Source organism: Rhinolophus sinicus, linkage group LG06 (genome assembly GCF_036562045.2).
Source record: "Rhinolophus sinicus isolate RSC01 linkage group LG06, ASM3656204v1, whole genome shotgun sequence".
Classification (NCBI taxonomy): domain Eukaryota; kingdom Metazoa; phylum Chordata; class Mammalia; order Chiroptera; family Rhinolophidae; genus Rhinolophus; species Rhinolophus sinicus.
Genome location: NC_133756.1, coordinates 155,309,754 through 155,323,180, shown reverse-complemented (window position 1 = coordinate 155,323,180; position 13,427 = coordinate 155,309,754). Strand labels below are relative to the sequence as shown.

General features: G+C 53.1%; 2 protein-coding genes across 2 annotated transcripts in view; one reads left to right on the top strand and one right to left on the bottom strand.

The window, feature by feature from the left end:
- Window positions 1-2,533, bottom strand: part of P2RX3 (purinergic receptor P2X 3) — a 31,238-nt gene extending 28,705 nt beyond the window's left edge. The window contains exon 1 of the mRNA XM_074336406.1: window positions 2,162-2,533. Coding sequence (XP_074192507.1) covers window positions 2,162-2,280 — 119 coding nt within the window. The 5' untranslated portion in view covers window positions 2,281-2,533. The remainder of the gene's footprint in view (window positions 1-2,161) is intronic.
- Window positions 2,534-4,204: 1,671 nt separating this feature from the next.
- On the top strand, window positions 4,205-13,427 carry SSRP1 (structure specific recognition protein 1). The gene is made up of 17 exons (XM_019713426.2): window positions 4,205-4,357; window positions 4,838-4,973; window positions 5,376-5,561; window positions 6,186-6,291; window positions 6,560-6,750; window positions 6,856-7,086; window positions 7,226-7,329; window positions 7,437-7,565; window positions 7,836-8,057; window positions 8,801-8,873; window positions 9,301-9,439; window positions 9,557-9,602; window positions 11,022-11,151; window positions 11,565-11,735; window positions 11,890-11,978; window positions 12,474-12,660; window positions 12,931-13,427. The coding sequence occupies exons 2-17, from the start codon at window positions 4,920-4,922 to the stop codon at window positions 13,000-13,002; spliced, it is 2,130 nt and encodes a 709-aa protein (XP_019568985.1). The 5' UTR covers window positions 4,205-4,357; window positions 4,838-4,919; the 3' UTR covers window positions 13,003-13,427.

The following is a 13,427-nucleotide window of genomic DNA, read 5'->3' as shown; positions in this document are numbered from 1 at the left end:
TTTCACCTGGGTTGCTCCTCCTCGTCCTTCGGATGCTGGCTTGAGTGCCACATCTCCAGAAAACCTTCCCTCGGTTCCCTGACCAGGTCAAACACCTCCATACTGGCCATCTCTCCTAGCACAGTGTGCCTCTTCTTCGAACGCTGAGCCACAGTTGAGATTTTACATTTGTTGGCAGAAAGTATTTGATCAATGTCCATGTCTTGCATGATATGCTCCATGAGGGTGAGGAGCCTGTCTGCTTTTGCCCACCGTTCTAGCCTCAGTGCACAATCTCTGGCATGAAGAGATGCTCAATGCATTTCTGCTAAATGAGCGACAATGGATTCCGGAAGTCCTAATGATGCATGGGCTCACGTGCCTGCGCAGAGATGGGGCTCACACCAGGGGGCTGGGCCGCAGAGGGCACGATATAACTGGAAGGAGCTGCCCCATGGGGAGCTGTCAGGCTGGGAGATGGATGGGGATGAACATCAAGATGCCAAAGAGCCTCTCGTGCTTCCTCCAGCAGGCCCGGCTCCAGCACCGGGATCAGAGCATCACACTGCATCCTGATGTGGGAGAGACAAGGGCCGTGGGGTGCTGAGGAGGCTGGTCCAGGAGCCCGTGTCTCTACCCACCTCCATCGGTCTCCCACCTGGACCCAACGGAGTCGGGACAGTCTGGGAATGTGCTGAGGCAGCATTTGCACTCACCTGGCCCAATATACCATCTTGTGGCTACCTATAAACAATCAGTGCATCACACATGCCCGTGAACATGGAAGCTTTAAGAACCAACTCTGAGCCAGGCTCCGGAGGTGCGGACAGGAAACATTTGCAAACATATCTCACAAAACCTCACACTTGGAAGAGAACTTCAAGGCCATTTAACCCTACCCCAAAGCATGAGTCCCTTCTCTAATGTCCCCACGAGGAGTACAGGATGTACAGCTTTGTCTACAATACACGCATAACTGAAGCTTACTGGCTCTCGCTAAGCCCGCAGAGCAAAAATCCCTTAATTCACGTCTACCCCCATTTCCACGCACACCCTCACACACTACTGCGACCTTCAGGCCAGGAGGCCCCCCACAGGCAGCTCCCACCCTTACGCACACAGGATATCTCCTTTGGCTTGCTTGAATTAACTCATGACAACCGTCAGTGGCTTGCTGTCTCTCTCACACAGACCCATTGTCTCAGGGAACAGCACGAGACTGGAGACCTGCACACCAGGAAAGAAAACCCTTGAGGTTTTGGCCTGTATTTCCTGATGCCAGTGTGTGCGAAGGACCATGAGAAGGACAGAACCTGTGTGTTTCCCCCCACCATTGTGTGTTCCATGGCCCTCTGTGCATGTGTGTGAGTGTGTGTGTGTGGGTGCCTCCAAGAGGGGGGGCCACAGCGAGGGGGACCTCGCTGGCTCTTAGGCACCTCCCAGCTGGGTTATATAGTACAAAGCCAGGTAAAAATAGGGAATTTACGTTTTCTGACAAAGGGGAGTGTTTCTGGCTTCTTGAGGAAGGACGCTACACCACGTTCAGAAAAGCCACTTTTCTCTTCAACAGCTCTCCCCTCGAGTGTTATTGGTGCCCGTGGTTCTCCTCCCTCCCAAGGGGCAGGTCTTCCTGCTTTGTCCTACCCTCCAAATGCACGGCTTCTCCCCTTTCCGTGTTCTCTCCCCATCTCTCCATGCCAGGAGGGGAGCCCTCATTCTAAAGCGGATCCAGTTCTCTCCTTCCCTCCTCCAGCTGGCCCTCCTTACACCCTGCAGTCAACCTGTCACTGGCTCCCTTGTTTCAGTGCCTTCCTGTCCCCATTCCTGGAATCCCTTGTCTTTTTGAGACCCCAAAGGGTTGACTGAGGTGAATGGGAAGATGTGCGTGTGGGGGTCTGTCTGTTCTCTGGTTGGGGGGGAAGATGAGGAAAGGGAGAGGGGAGATGGTCACCTGGGACCTCTCCTGGGGAGGGTGGTGCCCTCGCGCTGTGTGTCTCGGGATCACCCTCCAACTCCGGAGGGTTTACTGCGAGAAAGAACCCATCTCAGGACCACCAGATCCCTGATGGGGTCACAAGAGGCCAGTCCTAGGGACATGGCTCCACAAAAGAGACTTCCCCCAGAGGGAGGAGAAGCTTCGGAATCTGGACAGCACACTAAGGAGACAGGGGGCCAGACTCACCCCACAAAGTAGGAGATGATCAGAAGCTGAACTGCTCGGTTGATAATCCCAATGGTCCAGCTCTTCACAACCACCGACTTGGTGGTCTCGTAGGTAAAGAAATCGGACATGCAGTTCATGTTGAAAGAGTGTTTGGGGGCCACTCAGAAGGGACCCAATGGCTGTCTCAGGAGGGAGCAGCCCTCAGACAGGGAGATAGGGATCAACGCCTGGAGGGGCGGTGCACAGGGGCTTGAGGAATGGGGAGCCTGTTCCTTTAAGTTAGGCAACCCTAGCCCAGTGCCCAGGCTCTCTCTCCTCTTGACACTCTGGGCTGCCAAAAGTCCAAGGCCAGGGCGGTGGAGGGGGGACCCCTTTTTGTTCGTCTCCACCCTACTCCCCTGTGATGTCATGGCAGGGGTGGGGTCTCCAATCCCAGGCTCCTGATTGCCTGGGATCCAGCTGGCTAGGGCCCCCTGGGACTCATGTTTTATCTGCACTCTGTCTATCGTTTCGGTTCCGTTCTCTTATGCTGCATCTTCATCCCAGCTCACCAGCTGCTTTATGCTCTCCTTAAAGCCCCTTGCAATGCCCCATCCCCCAGCCACCTAATAGCCTGCCTGCTCTGAGTACCCCTTTCATTCCGGTCTTCCTAAGGCCACTCCAGTCTGCAGCCATCCCCGCCCTTCCCAAGTAGCCTCCAACAGCATGGGGCAGGGGGAGGTGGTCTCAAATATTTCAGGTGGTCTCTTGGGAGGGGGCGAGTAGAGTCACAGCTCATATTCCTAACTCAAATTGGCAGTGGCTGAAACTCCATCTGTAGTATTATCACATTGGGTTACTTATTTATTTTTGTTGTGTTTTTGTTTTACTGTCAGTTTACTCATTTGAATCATTTGTTAGATTATATGCTCCTGGAAGGCTGGTGCTGTTTCCATCTTGTTCACTTAAATCCTTAGGTCCTAGAACGCTGTTGGTGCTCAATACATATATATTGAATCCAGATGAACTTATGTTGCTAGATAGTGTTGCAGTAGCCATTGTGCAGAGCTTACGGCCATGAGCTCAGGGAGCAACGGTGCCCTCCCGCTGCCTCTCATACCGGGACTCAGTCGGCAAGCTGGTGTAACGGGGTTAAGTCAGATTTTCAGAGCAATCTTGAGTTTAAGTTTTCCGTCCTAATGTGTTCACACAGGACACATATGATCAATTGTCCTGAATGTAGAGTTGCTGTGATTATGATAGAAGAGCACTGGACTGGGGCAAGGAGGTTTGGGTTCTAATCTCCAGATTTGTTGCCCATTTATGAGACCCTGGCTACCTCCTCTTTGGGCCTCAGTTTTCCCACCTGCAAAAGGAGGTTGGAGTAGGGGAACCCAAACTCGTGTCCCGGGTCTGGCCTCCTTCGATGTTGCAAGACGCATCCTAGGGCTGTGGGAGGAGGGCATTGCTCCCGCAATCCCAGGTTGACGTGGTTTCAAGTCAGTTCTGGCTCTGACACCAGCACTTGAACTTGATACCTCCGTTTCCCAGCCTCTTCCAGGCAACCATACATTGCAGTTAGACATGTGACGTTTTTTGGGTGCAGACAGTGAACTCATTTCCAAAAGGATCCAATCTCATGTGACTGACAGGGGAGAGCAGGACAGTCACAATGACACCAAGACACGCATTCTCTTCGCAGCCAGTGGGCGGGGTCATTTCTCTCAACTCTTTAAATATGTATTTTTCTTCTTGTCTCACGAACTCCTCCTCTACAGACACCACTATTGGGCAGGAGAGAAGGGCCCACATCAAGCCAACACATATACGCACGAATCTGTGGAAAGTCTGATAAAAGAAAACTACACAATTTCTCTTTAGGACCTAGTCCTTCACCGAAGAAGTGTCTGTAATATTTAAAAAGCCCTACGCGTATCCATTTTCTAGTCAGATTCCATGCGGGTGGGACTTCTCGCCGCCCGGCCGACCTCAGGTCCTCCAGGGCCGCCGACGCTCTATGTGACCGCCGCGTAGGTGGGCCGAGCTCGCACCTCTCTAGCCAGCTCATCCTCTCTATGATCCGGCACAGCTTCCGGTGGCGGGACTCTGGGGCGCGCACGCGGGAAAAGGTTCCCCAGTGTTCCCCTAGCCCCTGTGTCCCTACCCCCCTTCCCCCGCATCCCCTAGCGCGCCCACCGCCCGCACCTGGGCCGTCACGAGGCTACTGCTTTAGAGGTGGGTGGTCACCGTCCCCGGGCCTCAGGAGGGCGCGGGTCCCGCTTCCCCCCGGGACGCTCGCGATGGACCGTTCCGCGTTCGAATCTGCGGGTAGCGGGCGAATCCATTTTCGGGGGAGGGGGAACCGTGGGCCTGGGGCTGCGGCGCGGTGGGAGCTCTGGGAGGGAAACCCTGCACTCTGAGCTGGGTTGGAGCACCGGTGAGGTGCGGGCTTCAGGCAGGCCCTGGGATACCGCTGCTCGTTGCCATGGCGCCGGGTGGAGCGTCCAGAGCCCGTGTCTGGTTAGGGTGGAAGCGCCACTCCAGGCCTGGTTCTCTAGCCCGGGCTGGGCCTGGCCCCTCGAGCTCTGCGGAGCCCTCCTGTCGGCTCCTAGACCGAGGAGATCCTGAGACATCCCAGGCACAGCCACGGTTGCTATCTGGCCCCATCTGGGGGCAGAGTGAAGTGTTGTCTTTCTGTTTTCCTCTTGAATTCAGATCCCCAACTTGCTGAGGATCTGCACACCCATCCAGGAGTTGGCGCCCAGCTCCCAGTTGAGGCCAAAAGGGCAAGGACAGCATGGCAGAAACACTGGAGTTCAATGATATCTATCAGGAGGTGAAAGGCTCCATGGTACGAGGGCCTTGGGCTTTTACTACAGGTGGAGAAGGGAAGGGAGTGGACTTTTTGTCAGTCAACGAGCTGCTTTGAAAAAGGAGTCAGTATAATGCGTACCTCGTGTTTCCCTAACAAAAGGCAATAGTGAGAGAGTACAAGAGTTACAGGATCTCAGAGTTGGAAGGGACTGGACCTGCTGCTCCATCCTGCATTCCCAACCTGAGGACCTGCAAGGGTTCTGGGTGCCAGAGCCAGGATTAGAATCCAGACTTGCTGGCTGCTTGTCCCCTCTTGCTGGCCCTCGCCACTTCAGCTGTTGTTCGGCTAGCTGGCCAGCCGAGAATGGGTGTTGGGTGGGACTGTACCCGGTATGCACTGTGTGCCGTCCCCGTGCATTTGGGCCGATTTTCCCAACAGAATGACGGCCGGCTGAGGTTGAGCCGGCAGGGCATCATCTTCAAGAACAGTAAGACGGGCAAAGTGGACAACATCCAGGCGGGGGAGTTGACGGAGGGCATCTGGCGCCGGGTGGCTCTGGGCCATGGACTTAAACTGCTTACAAAGAACGGCCATGTCTACAAGTATGACGGCTTCCGAGAATCGGTGAGATGCCCTGTTGCCATAAACCCTCCTTTTATGGCGTCGTCTTGTTTAATTTTAATCTAGAGAGAGTTGGGGCTCTTTCCTCTGATAACCATGTAACTGCTAGTTTGGGCTCCACAGAGCAGGGCCATTGAAGCCATTAAGCAATCCGTGTCCAGTTTTGGGTGTCAGAGTCTTGGGGGTGTCTTTGTGTCTTGACTCCAGAAGATTTGCTACCATTTTGATTTTTTTCGTGGTTTCTGCTTGTTGCCTTTATCCAGGTTCAGAGTCTTAGCTTGATGCTTTAGTTTGGGTTTTGTTTTCCCATTTTGAACTGCTTGAGTTAAAGACTACTTCACGTTAATTTCCACTTGCATTAAAGCAGTACCTATATAAAGTCAGATAGCATTGTGAGGAATTGTCAGTTCCTTATTTCATTCTCCCCCCAGCCTGAGATCCAGTCCCCAGAAACAACCTCTTCCAACATCCTTTTAAACAATTTTATAGCTGAGCTTCTAAGTCAACATGGATTTCTGATAAAAGGTATATCAGGGCAATTTCTCCAACATAGATAATCCCGAATGTTTAAGTTTGTGTTAAAACCACTGGGGTTTACTGGGACTACTCTCTCCACTCCACCTGCAGGAGTTTGAGAAACTCTCTGATTTCTTCAAAACTCACTATCGCCTTGAGCTAATGGAGAAGGACCTATGTGTGAAGGGCTGGAACTGGGGAACGGTGAAGTTTGGTGGTGAGTCCTGGGCAAGGATTGAGGTTTGGGGACAAGATTGGATGAAGGGTTTCAGCCTTTAACTTGTTTTGCTCTCTTTCTGTCACTGTCTCTGACTTCCTGTCAGTCTGTAATTCATCATGTATTTATTGAGTACCTACAGTGTTTCAGGCACTGTGCCTGGTCTTGGGGGTACAGTTTGAGCAAAGTAACCCCAGTGCCCTGCTGGGAATGTGACTTCTGCAGACTCGAGGGGAGGAGCTGGTGGCTGATAGCCCTTTCCCTACAGGGCAGCTGCTTTCTTTTGACATTGGCGACCAGCCGGTCTTTGAGATACCCCTCAGCAACGTGTCCCAGTGCACCACAGGCAAAAACGAGGTGACATTGGAGTTCCACCAGAATGATGATGCAGAGGTCTCTCTCATGGAGGTGCGCTTCTACGTGCCTCCCACCCAGGAGGATGGCGTGGACCCCGTTGAGGTGAGGTGTCCCCTGGTCACCTTGGGAGCAGATGGTATTGAGCGGGCCCTAGCTGGCCCAGGAGCAGAATCCCTGCTACTGGATGACCAGTGTGTGCTTTTGCAGGCCTTTGCCCAGAACGTGCTGTCTAAGGCGGATGTGATCCAGGCCACTGGAGACGCCATCTGTATCTTCAGGGAGCTGCAGTGTTTGACTCCCCGAGGCCGATATGACATTCGGATCTACCCCACCTTTCTGCACCTGCACGGCAAGACCTTCGACTATAAGATACCCTACACCACGGTGCTGCGTCTCTTTTTGCTGCCCCACAAGGACCAGCGCCAGATGTTCTTTGTGGTAAGCAGAGACCACCGGCGGTGGATTGTCCTGGTTTTTGCCCGAGTCTTTAGTAGCTAGATCTCACTGGGGTTCAGTTAATCAGCAAGTTCTTCTGGAGCAGCGACTGATGCTGAACCTCGTCGGCTCTTCCTTCCAGATCAGCCTGGATCCACCCATCAAGCAGGGCCAGACCCGTTATCACTTCCTGATCCTTCTCTTCTCCAAGGATGAGGACATCTCCTTGACTCTCAACATGAATGAGTGAGTGTCTCTCTGGACTCATCCTGCCATGTCCTGGCAGCAGACAGGCGTGCACTAGCAGGCAGCAGTGCGCGTGACTGACCGGCCGCGTCTTCCTCTGTTTGTAGGGAAGAGGTAGAGAAGCGCTTTGAGGGGCGGCTCACCAAGAACATGTCGGGGTCCCTCTATGAGATGGTCAGCCGTGTCATGAAGGCGCTGGTGAACCGCAAGATCACGGTCCCAGGCAACTTCCAAGGGTGAGTGTGCAGGCGTGGGGTCCTGACCTGTGGGGGAGGGCTGTGCCGAGTCCCCTCGGTAAACCCGTCCTGGATGGGAGCGCAGCCCCTTAGAGGCCTGGTTGAGTCGTGTCTTGATGGTGTCAGTTGCCTCCTCCAGAGTAGCTCGGTGAGGTTCCCTGACTTGAGGGCCTGAGCACACGGGTGTTGCTCCCAAGAGATGTACCCTTTGGCTCTGTGCCACCTGCTGCTGAGGTAGGCACTGACTGGGCCCCTTGTGCCCTCCACCAGGCACTCCGGGGCCCAGTGCATCACCTGTTCCTACAAGGCGAGCTCGGGACTGCTGTACCCGCTGGAGCGGGGCTTCATCTATGTCCACAAGCCACCTGTGCACATCCGCTTCGACGAGATCTCCTTTGTCAACTTTGCCCGTGGCACCACCACCACACGTTCCTTTGACTTTGAAATTGAGACCAAGCAGGGCACTCAGTATACCTTCAGCAGCATTGAGAGGTGAGAGCCGAGAGCCTCTGCCGGTCACTTCCTGGGCATCTTGGTTCTGACTGGGAGGCCTGGCCCGGCCTGGGGTCCTCTCCAGGCCTGTGACTCATCTCTGACTTCAAGCCTTTGAGTTTGAGCAGAATTTTTCTTTTGCTTCCCTGGGATTTGGTTGTCCTTGGTGCTCAGCCTTTGGAAGCCTCTCCATTGCTTGTTTTCTGTGCTTAAAATTGTTTTCCATATTACGGAAGCTCTGTGTACAGTGCTAACCCTTCTCCTCCTCCACTGCCCCCATGATAGAAATGCTATCTGTCTCTCTTCCTGGAATGAGCTTGCTGCCCGGGAACACAGCCGCTAATGTTTATCGAGTGCTCACTGTCGGCTAACATTTTACAAACATCTTCACACTTAATCCTCATAACCTTGTGAAGTATGAAATACTAATGAGTAAAAGGATGAAAAATCCCCTCCCCGGATATCCTCCTCTTGCTCTGTGTATGTGTGATAACCAGGGCACACCCCTCCCCACCTTTTCTTCCCCAGAACTCTTGAGAGCCATGCAGGTCCATCTTTCAAGACTAGTGTCTGACTCTACTGCTGTTCTCCGAGGGTGTCTTTGAGCTGTTGGGTTGGATAATGTGGTCAAGAGCTCCAGGCCCCACAGTCTGTCCCAGCCCATGGGTGTCAGAACAACGTGTAGTCAGTCCTCCCCTTGGTGGCCCTGCCTGTCTGGTAACATGGTGCGTCTCCCCCCACAGGGAGGAGTATGGGAAGCTGTTTGATTTTGTCAACGCAAAAAAACTCAACATCAAAAACCGGGGATTGAAAGAGGTACCTCTGTGTGTGGAAAGGATGAGCCTCTCCCGTTCCTTCTGTAGTGGGGAAAGGGGCAGGGATTATTTCCAGGTTTTTCATTCTCTCTTCTCTTCTTACCCTTATAGAAAAAAGAGGTGCGTGTGACCTTTACCCCCTCCTGGTACAGGTTTCCTCAGCATGACCGTAGATCAGTTTCTGCAGTCCCTGAGAAGCCCCCCAGTGGGGCTGGGAGAGGGAGGGAGGGGCTTGGACTAACCCAGTTGGCAGGAAGTCGTTGGGCGAAGGCCCTGCACGTTGGCTGTGTGTGGACAATCCAGCGCCAGGTCTTGTGGGAGTTGCTGCTCTGACATTAACTCACAGGCTTGGGGCAGTGCTCCCGAGCGTGCAGGGGCTCTGGCAGCAGGGCCAGTCGGCCCTCACTGTCCTCCCCCCTGGCGGCCAGGGCATGAACCCAAGCTACGACGAGTATGCCGACTCAGATGAAGACCAGCACGATGCCTACTTGGAGCGGATGAAGGAGGAGGGCAAGATCCGGGAAGAGAATGCCAACGACAGCAGCGATGAGTCAGGAGAAGAAACCGGTGGGCCAGCCTCGGCAGTGCCAGGGCCTGGGGCGGGCAGACGGGCAGGTCTGGGTGTTTGGGGACGGGGGCAGCGTTTCTGTGGCGCACAAGTGATGCCTTCTGTATTGTTTTCAGATGAGTCGTTTAACCCAGGTGAAGAGGAGGAAGACTTGGCAGAGGAGTGAGTTTTGGTTCCACCTCATGGGGGGAGGTGGTGGCCTCTGAGCTGAAAGGACCAGAGATTTCTGGACATGTTTTATGTCCCAGCATTACTACTGACCCAGGGTGCAAAAGTGACCTCCAGTGAGGTGATAGATTGAAATGCTTCCAAAATCAAATCGTCAGGCACTTTGTAAGTGCAAGGCATGTTGTGAAGCCATAGAAGTATAGTGGGGAGAGACGGGGATGAGAGCCACTGCCCCACTTAACTTGCCACAGTCCTTGGGTCCGTCATTGAATCTCAGCGTTTTCAACTGTAAAATGACAATAGTGCCCCCGTGCTGTGTTGATCAAGACTCTTAATCACCAGTGTCAGAAATAGGACTTGAACGGACTGTGCTTAAAAGGGGATTTTGTACGCTCAGGTAACTAGAGTCCAGGGGTGTGACTGGCTTCAGGCACCTGGAGCAGGCACTCAGCAGCTGTGGGGAATCTTTCTTTCTTCTGACTTCCCTATTTTCAGGTAGCTTTGCCCCGTGCAGTGCCAAATGACCCTCAGGAGCTCTGGGCAGGCTTAATCCTACTCGTTTAACACCCAGAAGTGCTTCTGCGCTCAGAGCAGCAGTAAGCAGCGTGGTTACATGGCCCTTCCCAAGTGTGAGTTACGATGATATGCTCTGAGGGCCCAGAACTCGGCCGCGTGCCCACAGCCTGTGGTTGGGTAGGCCCCTCCTGCACGGGGCGTGGTGGTTCCCAACAGAAAGTTGGGACTCTGAATCCTGAAGCACTCAGAATGAATGTTGGGCAGGAAAAAGAAGAAAATCTACAGGAGCCCACTACTTCTGGGCGCCACGTGCTTATTCGTAGTGAGTCCGTGAGTTAAACGCTTATGAAAGGCTCTTGAGGACCGCTGAGCGCCGTGCGGTTTGGGCAGTTCTGTTTTCTCAGGAGTCCTGTGTGTGTCGGGTAGGACTGTGACAACATCAGTGCAGTCTGCGTTGGACTGGAGTTGGTTTTTCCCCACTTTTTATAGTAACTGTCTCTTGATCAGAGAGACTAAGGGTAGAGTAAGAGGAGTAACCCGGAGTCGTGAGGTGGACTTGGGCATGTTGATGACACAGTTCCTGTCCCCGTTCCCGGGAGCATGGGGCTGGAGGAGGCCTTGGGCTAGGCTGTGACCAAGGAGAGCAGATAAAGCCCGTTTGCTTTTCTTTGACTGATGGACCAAATAACCCGTTGCTATAGCTGGGTCTGGGGAGGGCATGGTGGAAGCCACCTCAGCGAAGGGAAGGAAGAGTTGGGGATGCTGGTGGAGGCTGCCCTGTGGTCCTCCTTCTGCCCCCATTTCTGGGCGGGTGTCTTTGGACTCCTTTCCTGCTCTGAGACCATGGGGTGCCGTCCTCTGTCCCTGAGTGAGTCTAAGCCCCACTCTCCTTGGCAGGTTTGATAGCAACGCCTCTGCCAGCTCCTCTAGTAATGAGGGTGACAGTGACCGAGATGAGAAGAAACGAAAACAGCTTAAAAAGGCCAAGATGGCCAAGGATCGCAAGAGCCGCAAGAAGCCTGTGGAGGTGCTGCTTCTCCTGAATGGGAGGGTGCTGGGGTGCTGCTCCCTGTTCTCCCGTCCACCACCCTTAGGGCCTGTGGGTTGGGGCTGCTTTTTGTAGCCAGTGATTAGGGCCTCGAGGAGTATCTTCTTGCAAACGTTTCTCTCTAGTCCTTGAGATAATGAGCTTCTGGGAGTTCTGACCTAGGAGACAGGCTTCTTTTGTCCTGGGAGCCCAAAAGAAAGGGGCCCCTCATGAGCTAGGTACTGGGGTGCAGAGGGGAGGAAGACATGGTCCCTGCCCGTAGGGAGCTCCTAGTCAAGCTTGATGCAGTTTAGTCCTTTCTCCATTTTGTTCCTAGATAGGAGATCCAAGTAATTTCTTTGGGAGAATGTGGGCTATAGTGGCTGAAGGCCTTTGGGTTCTTTCTTGTGTAGGTAAAGAAGGGCAAAGACCCCAATGCCCCCAAGAGGCCCATGTCTGCCTACATGCTGTGGCTCAACGCCAGCCGAGAGAAGATCAAGTCAGACCATCCGGGCATCAGCATCACGGATCTTTCCAAGAAGGCAGGCGAGATCTGGAAGGGGATGTCCAAAGAGAAGAAGGAGGTGAGTACCAGCAGAGACGAGGGATGGTAAATCTTGTAACTGGTAGAGGGGGTGGAGGGCCCTGGTGGAACCTCTGTATAGGTTTTGCCTGTGTCAGGCAAGAATCTCATTCTTCCCTTCCCCACCCCCCGACCCCTGTGTATGTGTGGGACAGGAGTGGGATCGCAAGGCTGAGGATGCCAGGAGGGAATATGAAAAAGCCATGAAAGAATATGAAGGCGGCCGGGGTGAGTCTTCTAAGAGGTGAGTGTTGGGAACAGAATGGCCCAGGAACTGCTTTTTTGACAGATATTTTTTGCAGGTCCAAGTAGAGAACTGGGCAGTTAAATATAACAGACTTCAGTAGGACAGTGCTTCTCAAACCTGGTTAGGCAATTGCCCAAGTATGGGTAATATGCTAGAGAGTTTCTGAAGTCGCTGGATAAATATGGCCCATTTTCCTAGAGGGTCAATTTTATTTGAAGGTACGGGGTAGCTAAAAATACATATTATGGTGCATAATTATGTGAATTTTTACGATAAAGCAAGAGATGTCAGGTAAGTTTTGCATATAACCAGGCTGTGAAGGCTGATTCTTCTCGTTCTTCACTTAGATGCTCTCTCTTGGGGCACTTGGGCTGACATGGCTGGCTGTTGACATGAGATGGGCAGTGTGGCTGGGACTGGGAAAGGCCCTGTTAAAGCTGGGGGAGGTTTGACCTTGATGATGGGGAAACCTTTTTCCTCTTGCTAATATAGGGACAAGTCAAAGAAGAAGAAGAAAGTAAAGGCAAAGATGGAAAAGAAGTCAGTGCCCTCTAGGGGCTCGTCATCCAAGTCGTCGTCAAGGCAGCTAAGTGAGAGCTTCAAGAGCAAAGAGTTTGTGTCCAGTGATGAGAGCTCTTCAGGAGAGAACAAGAGCAAAAAGAAGAGAAGGCAGAGTGAGGTGTGGCAGGAGTTTGGGGGTTGTGGGGCTTGGAAGGGTGAAGGGCATCTGAATTGGTATGGGGGTGGCAGCAGATGTTTCTGGGCCAGGGATTGTGGTTGGTCCACAGCAGTAATGGGATGGAATGGATAGGTGGAATTCTGGGGTTCTGAAGACTAGTGTTGGAGGTTAGGGAAGGGTAGGGAATTAGGGGCCCTTCACCACTGACAAGTGGCTGGGAGGGCAACCGGGACTGTCCACCTTTCCCCTAAAGAGACGTTTCATTTTCAGGACTCTGAAGAAGAGGAATTAGCCAGTACTCCCCCCAGCTCAGAAGACTCGGCGTCAGGATCTGATGAGTAGAGAGGAGGAAAACACTCTCTCCTTGTGCTTGCCCTGTCACATTCGACTCCCCACTCATGTTTTGGTACCAGTTTCTCATATGAAATGTAGTCTCTGGATTCTGTGCCATCTGAACAAGCTCTTCTGGTGGTGTGCACTTGGCTGGGACGGCAGGGGAGGCGTCTTCCTGGGATGCTGCTTCACGAAGATGCCTCTTTATAACTGGGGGAGAGATTGGGTGGGAGGCAGGGCAGTGCAGGTTCCAAATCCTCGCCCTACTTTCCCGACCTTTGGGATATAGCTGCTTCTTGTCCTGTTCAAGTTGCTGCAGCTGGGGTCGTGTGAGGTCAGGCCTGTAGCTCCTAACTGGGGCCAATTTCTACTTTAATTTTGTATTTCTGGTTCTGTGAAAATCATTTAATAAAGGGAACTGACTTTGGAAACCA

Excerpts from the sequence above, each read along its gene's own strand:
- SSRP1 (XM_019713426.2), top strand. The coding sequence starts at position 4,920 with ATGGCAGAAACACTGGAGTTCAATGATATCTATCAGGAGGTGAAAGGC. Across the intron at positions 4,974-5,375 it reads AGGAGGTGAAAGGCTCCATG|AATGACGGCCGGCTGAGGTT; the intron begins GTACGAGGGCCT and ends TTTTCCCAACAG. Across the intron at positions 9,440-9,556 it reads TGAGTCAGGAGAAGAAACCG|ATGAGTCGTTTAACCCAGGT; the intron begins GTGGGCCAGCCT and ends TATTGTTTTCAG.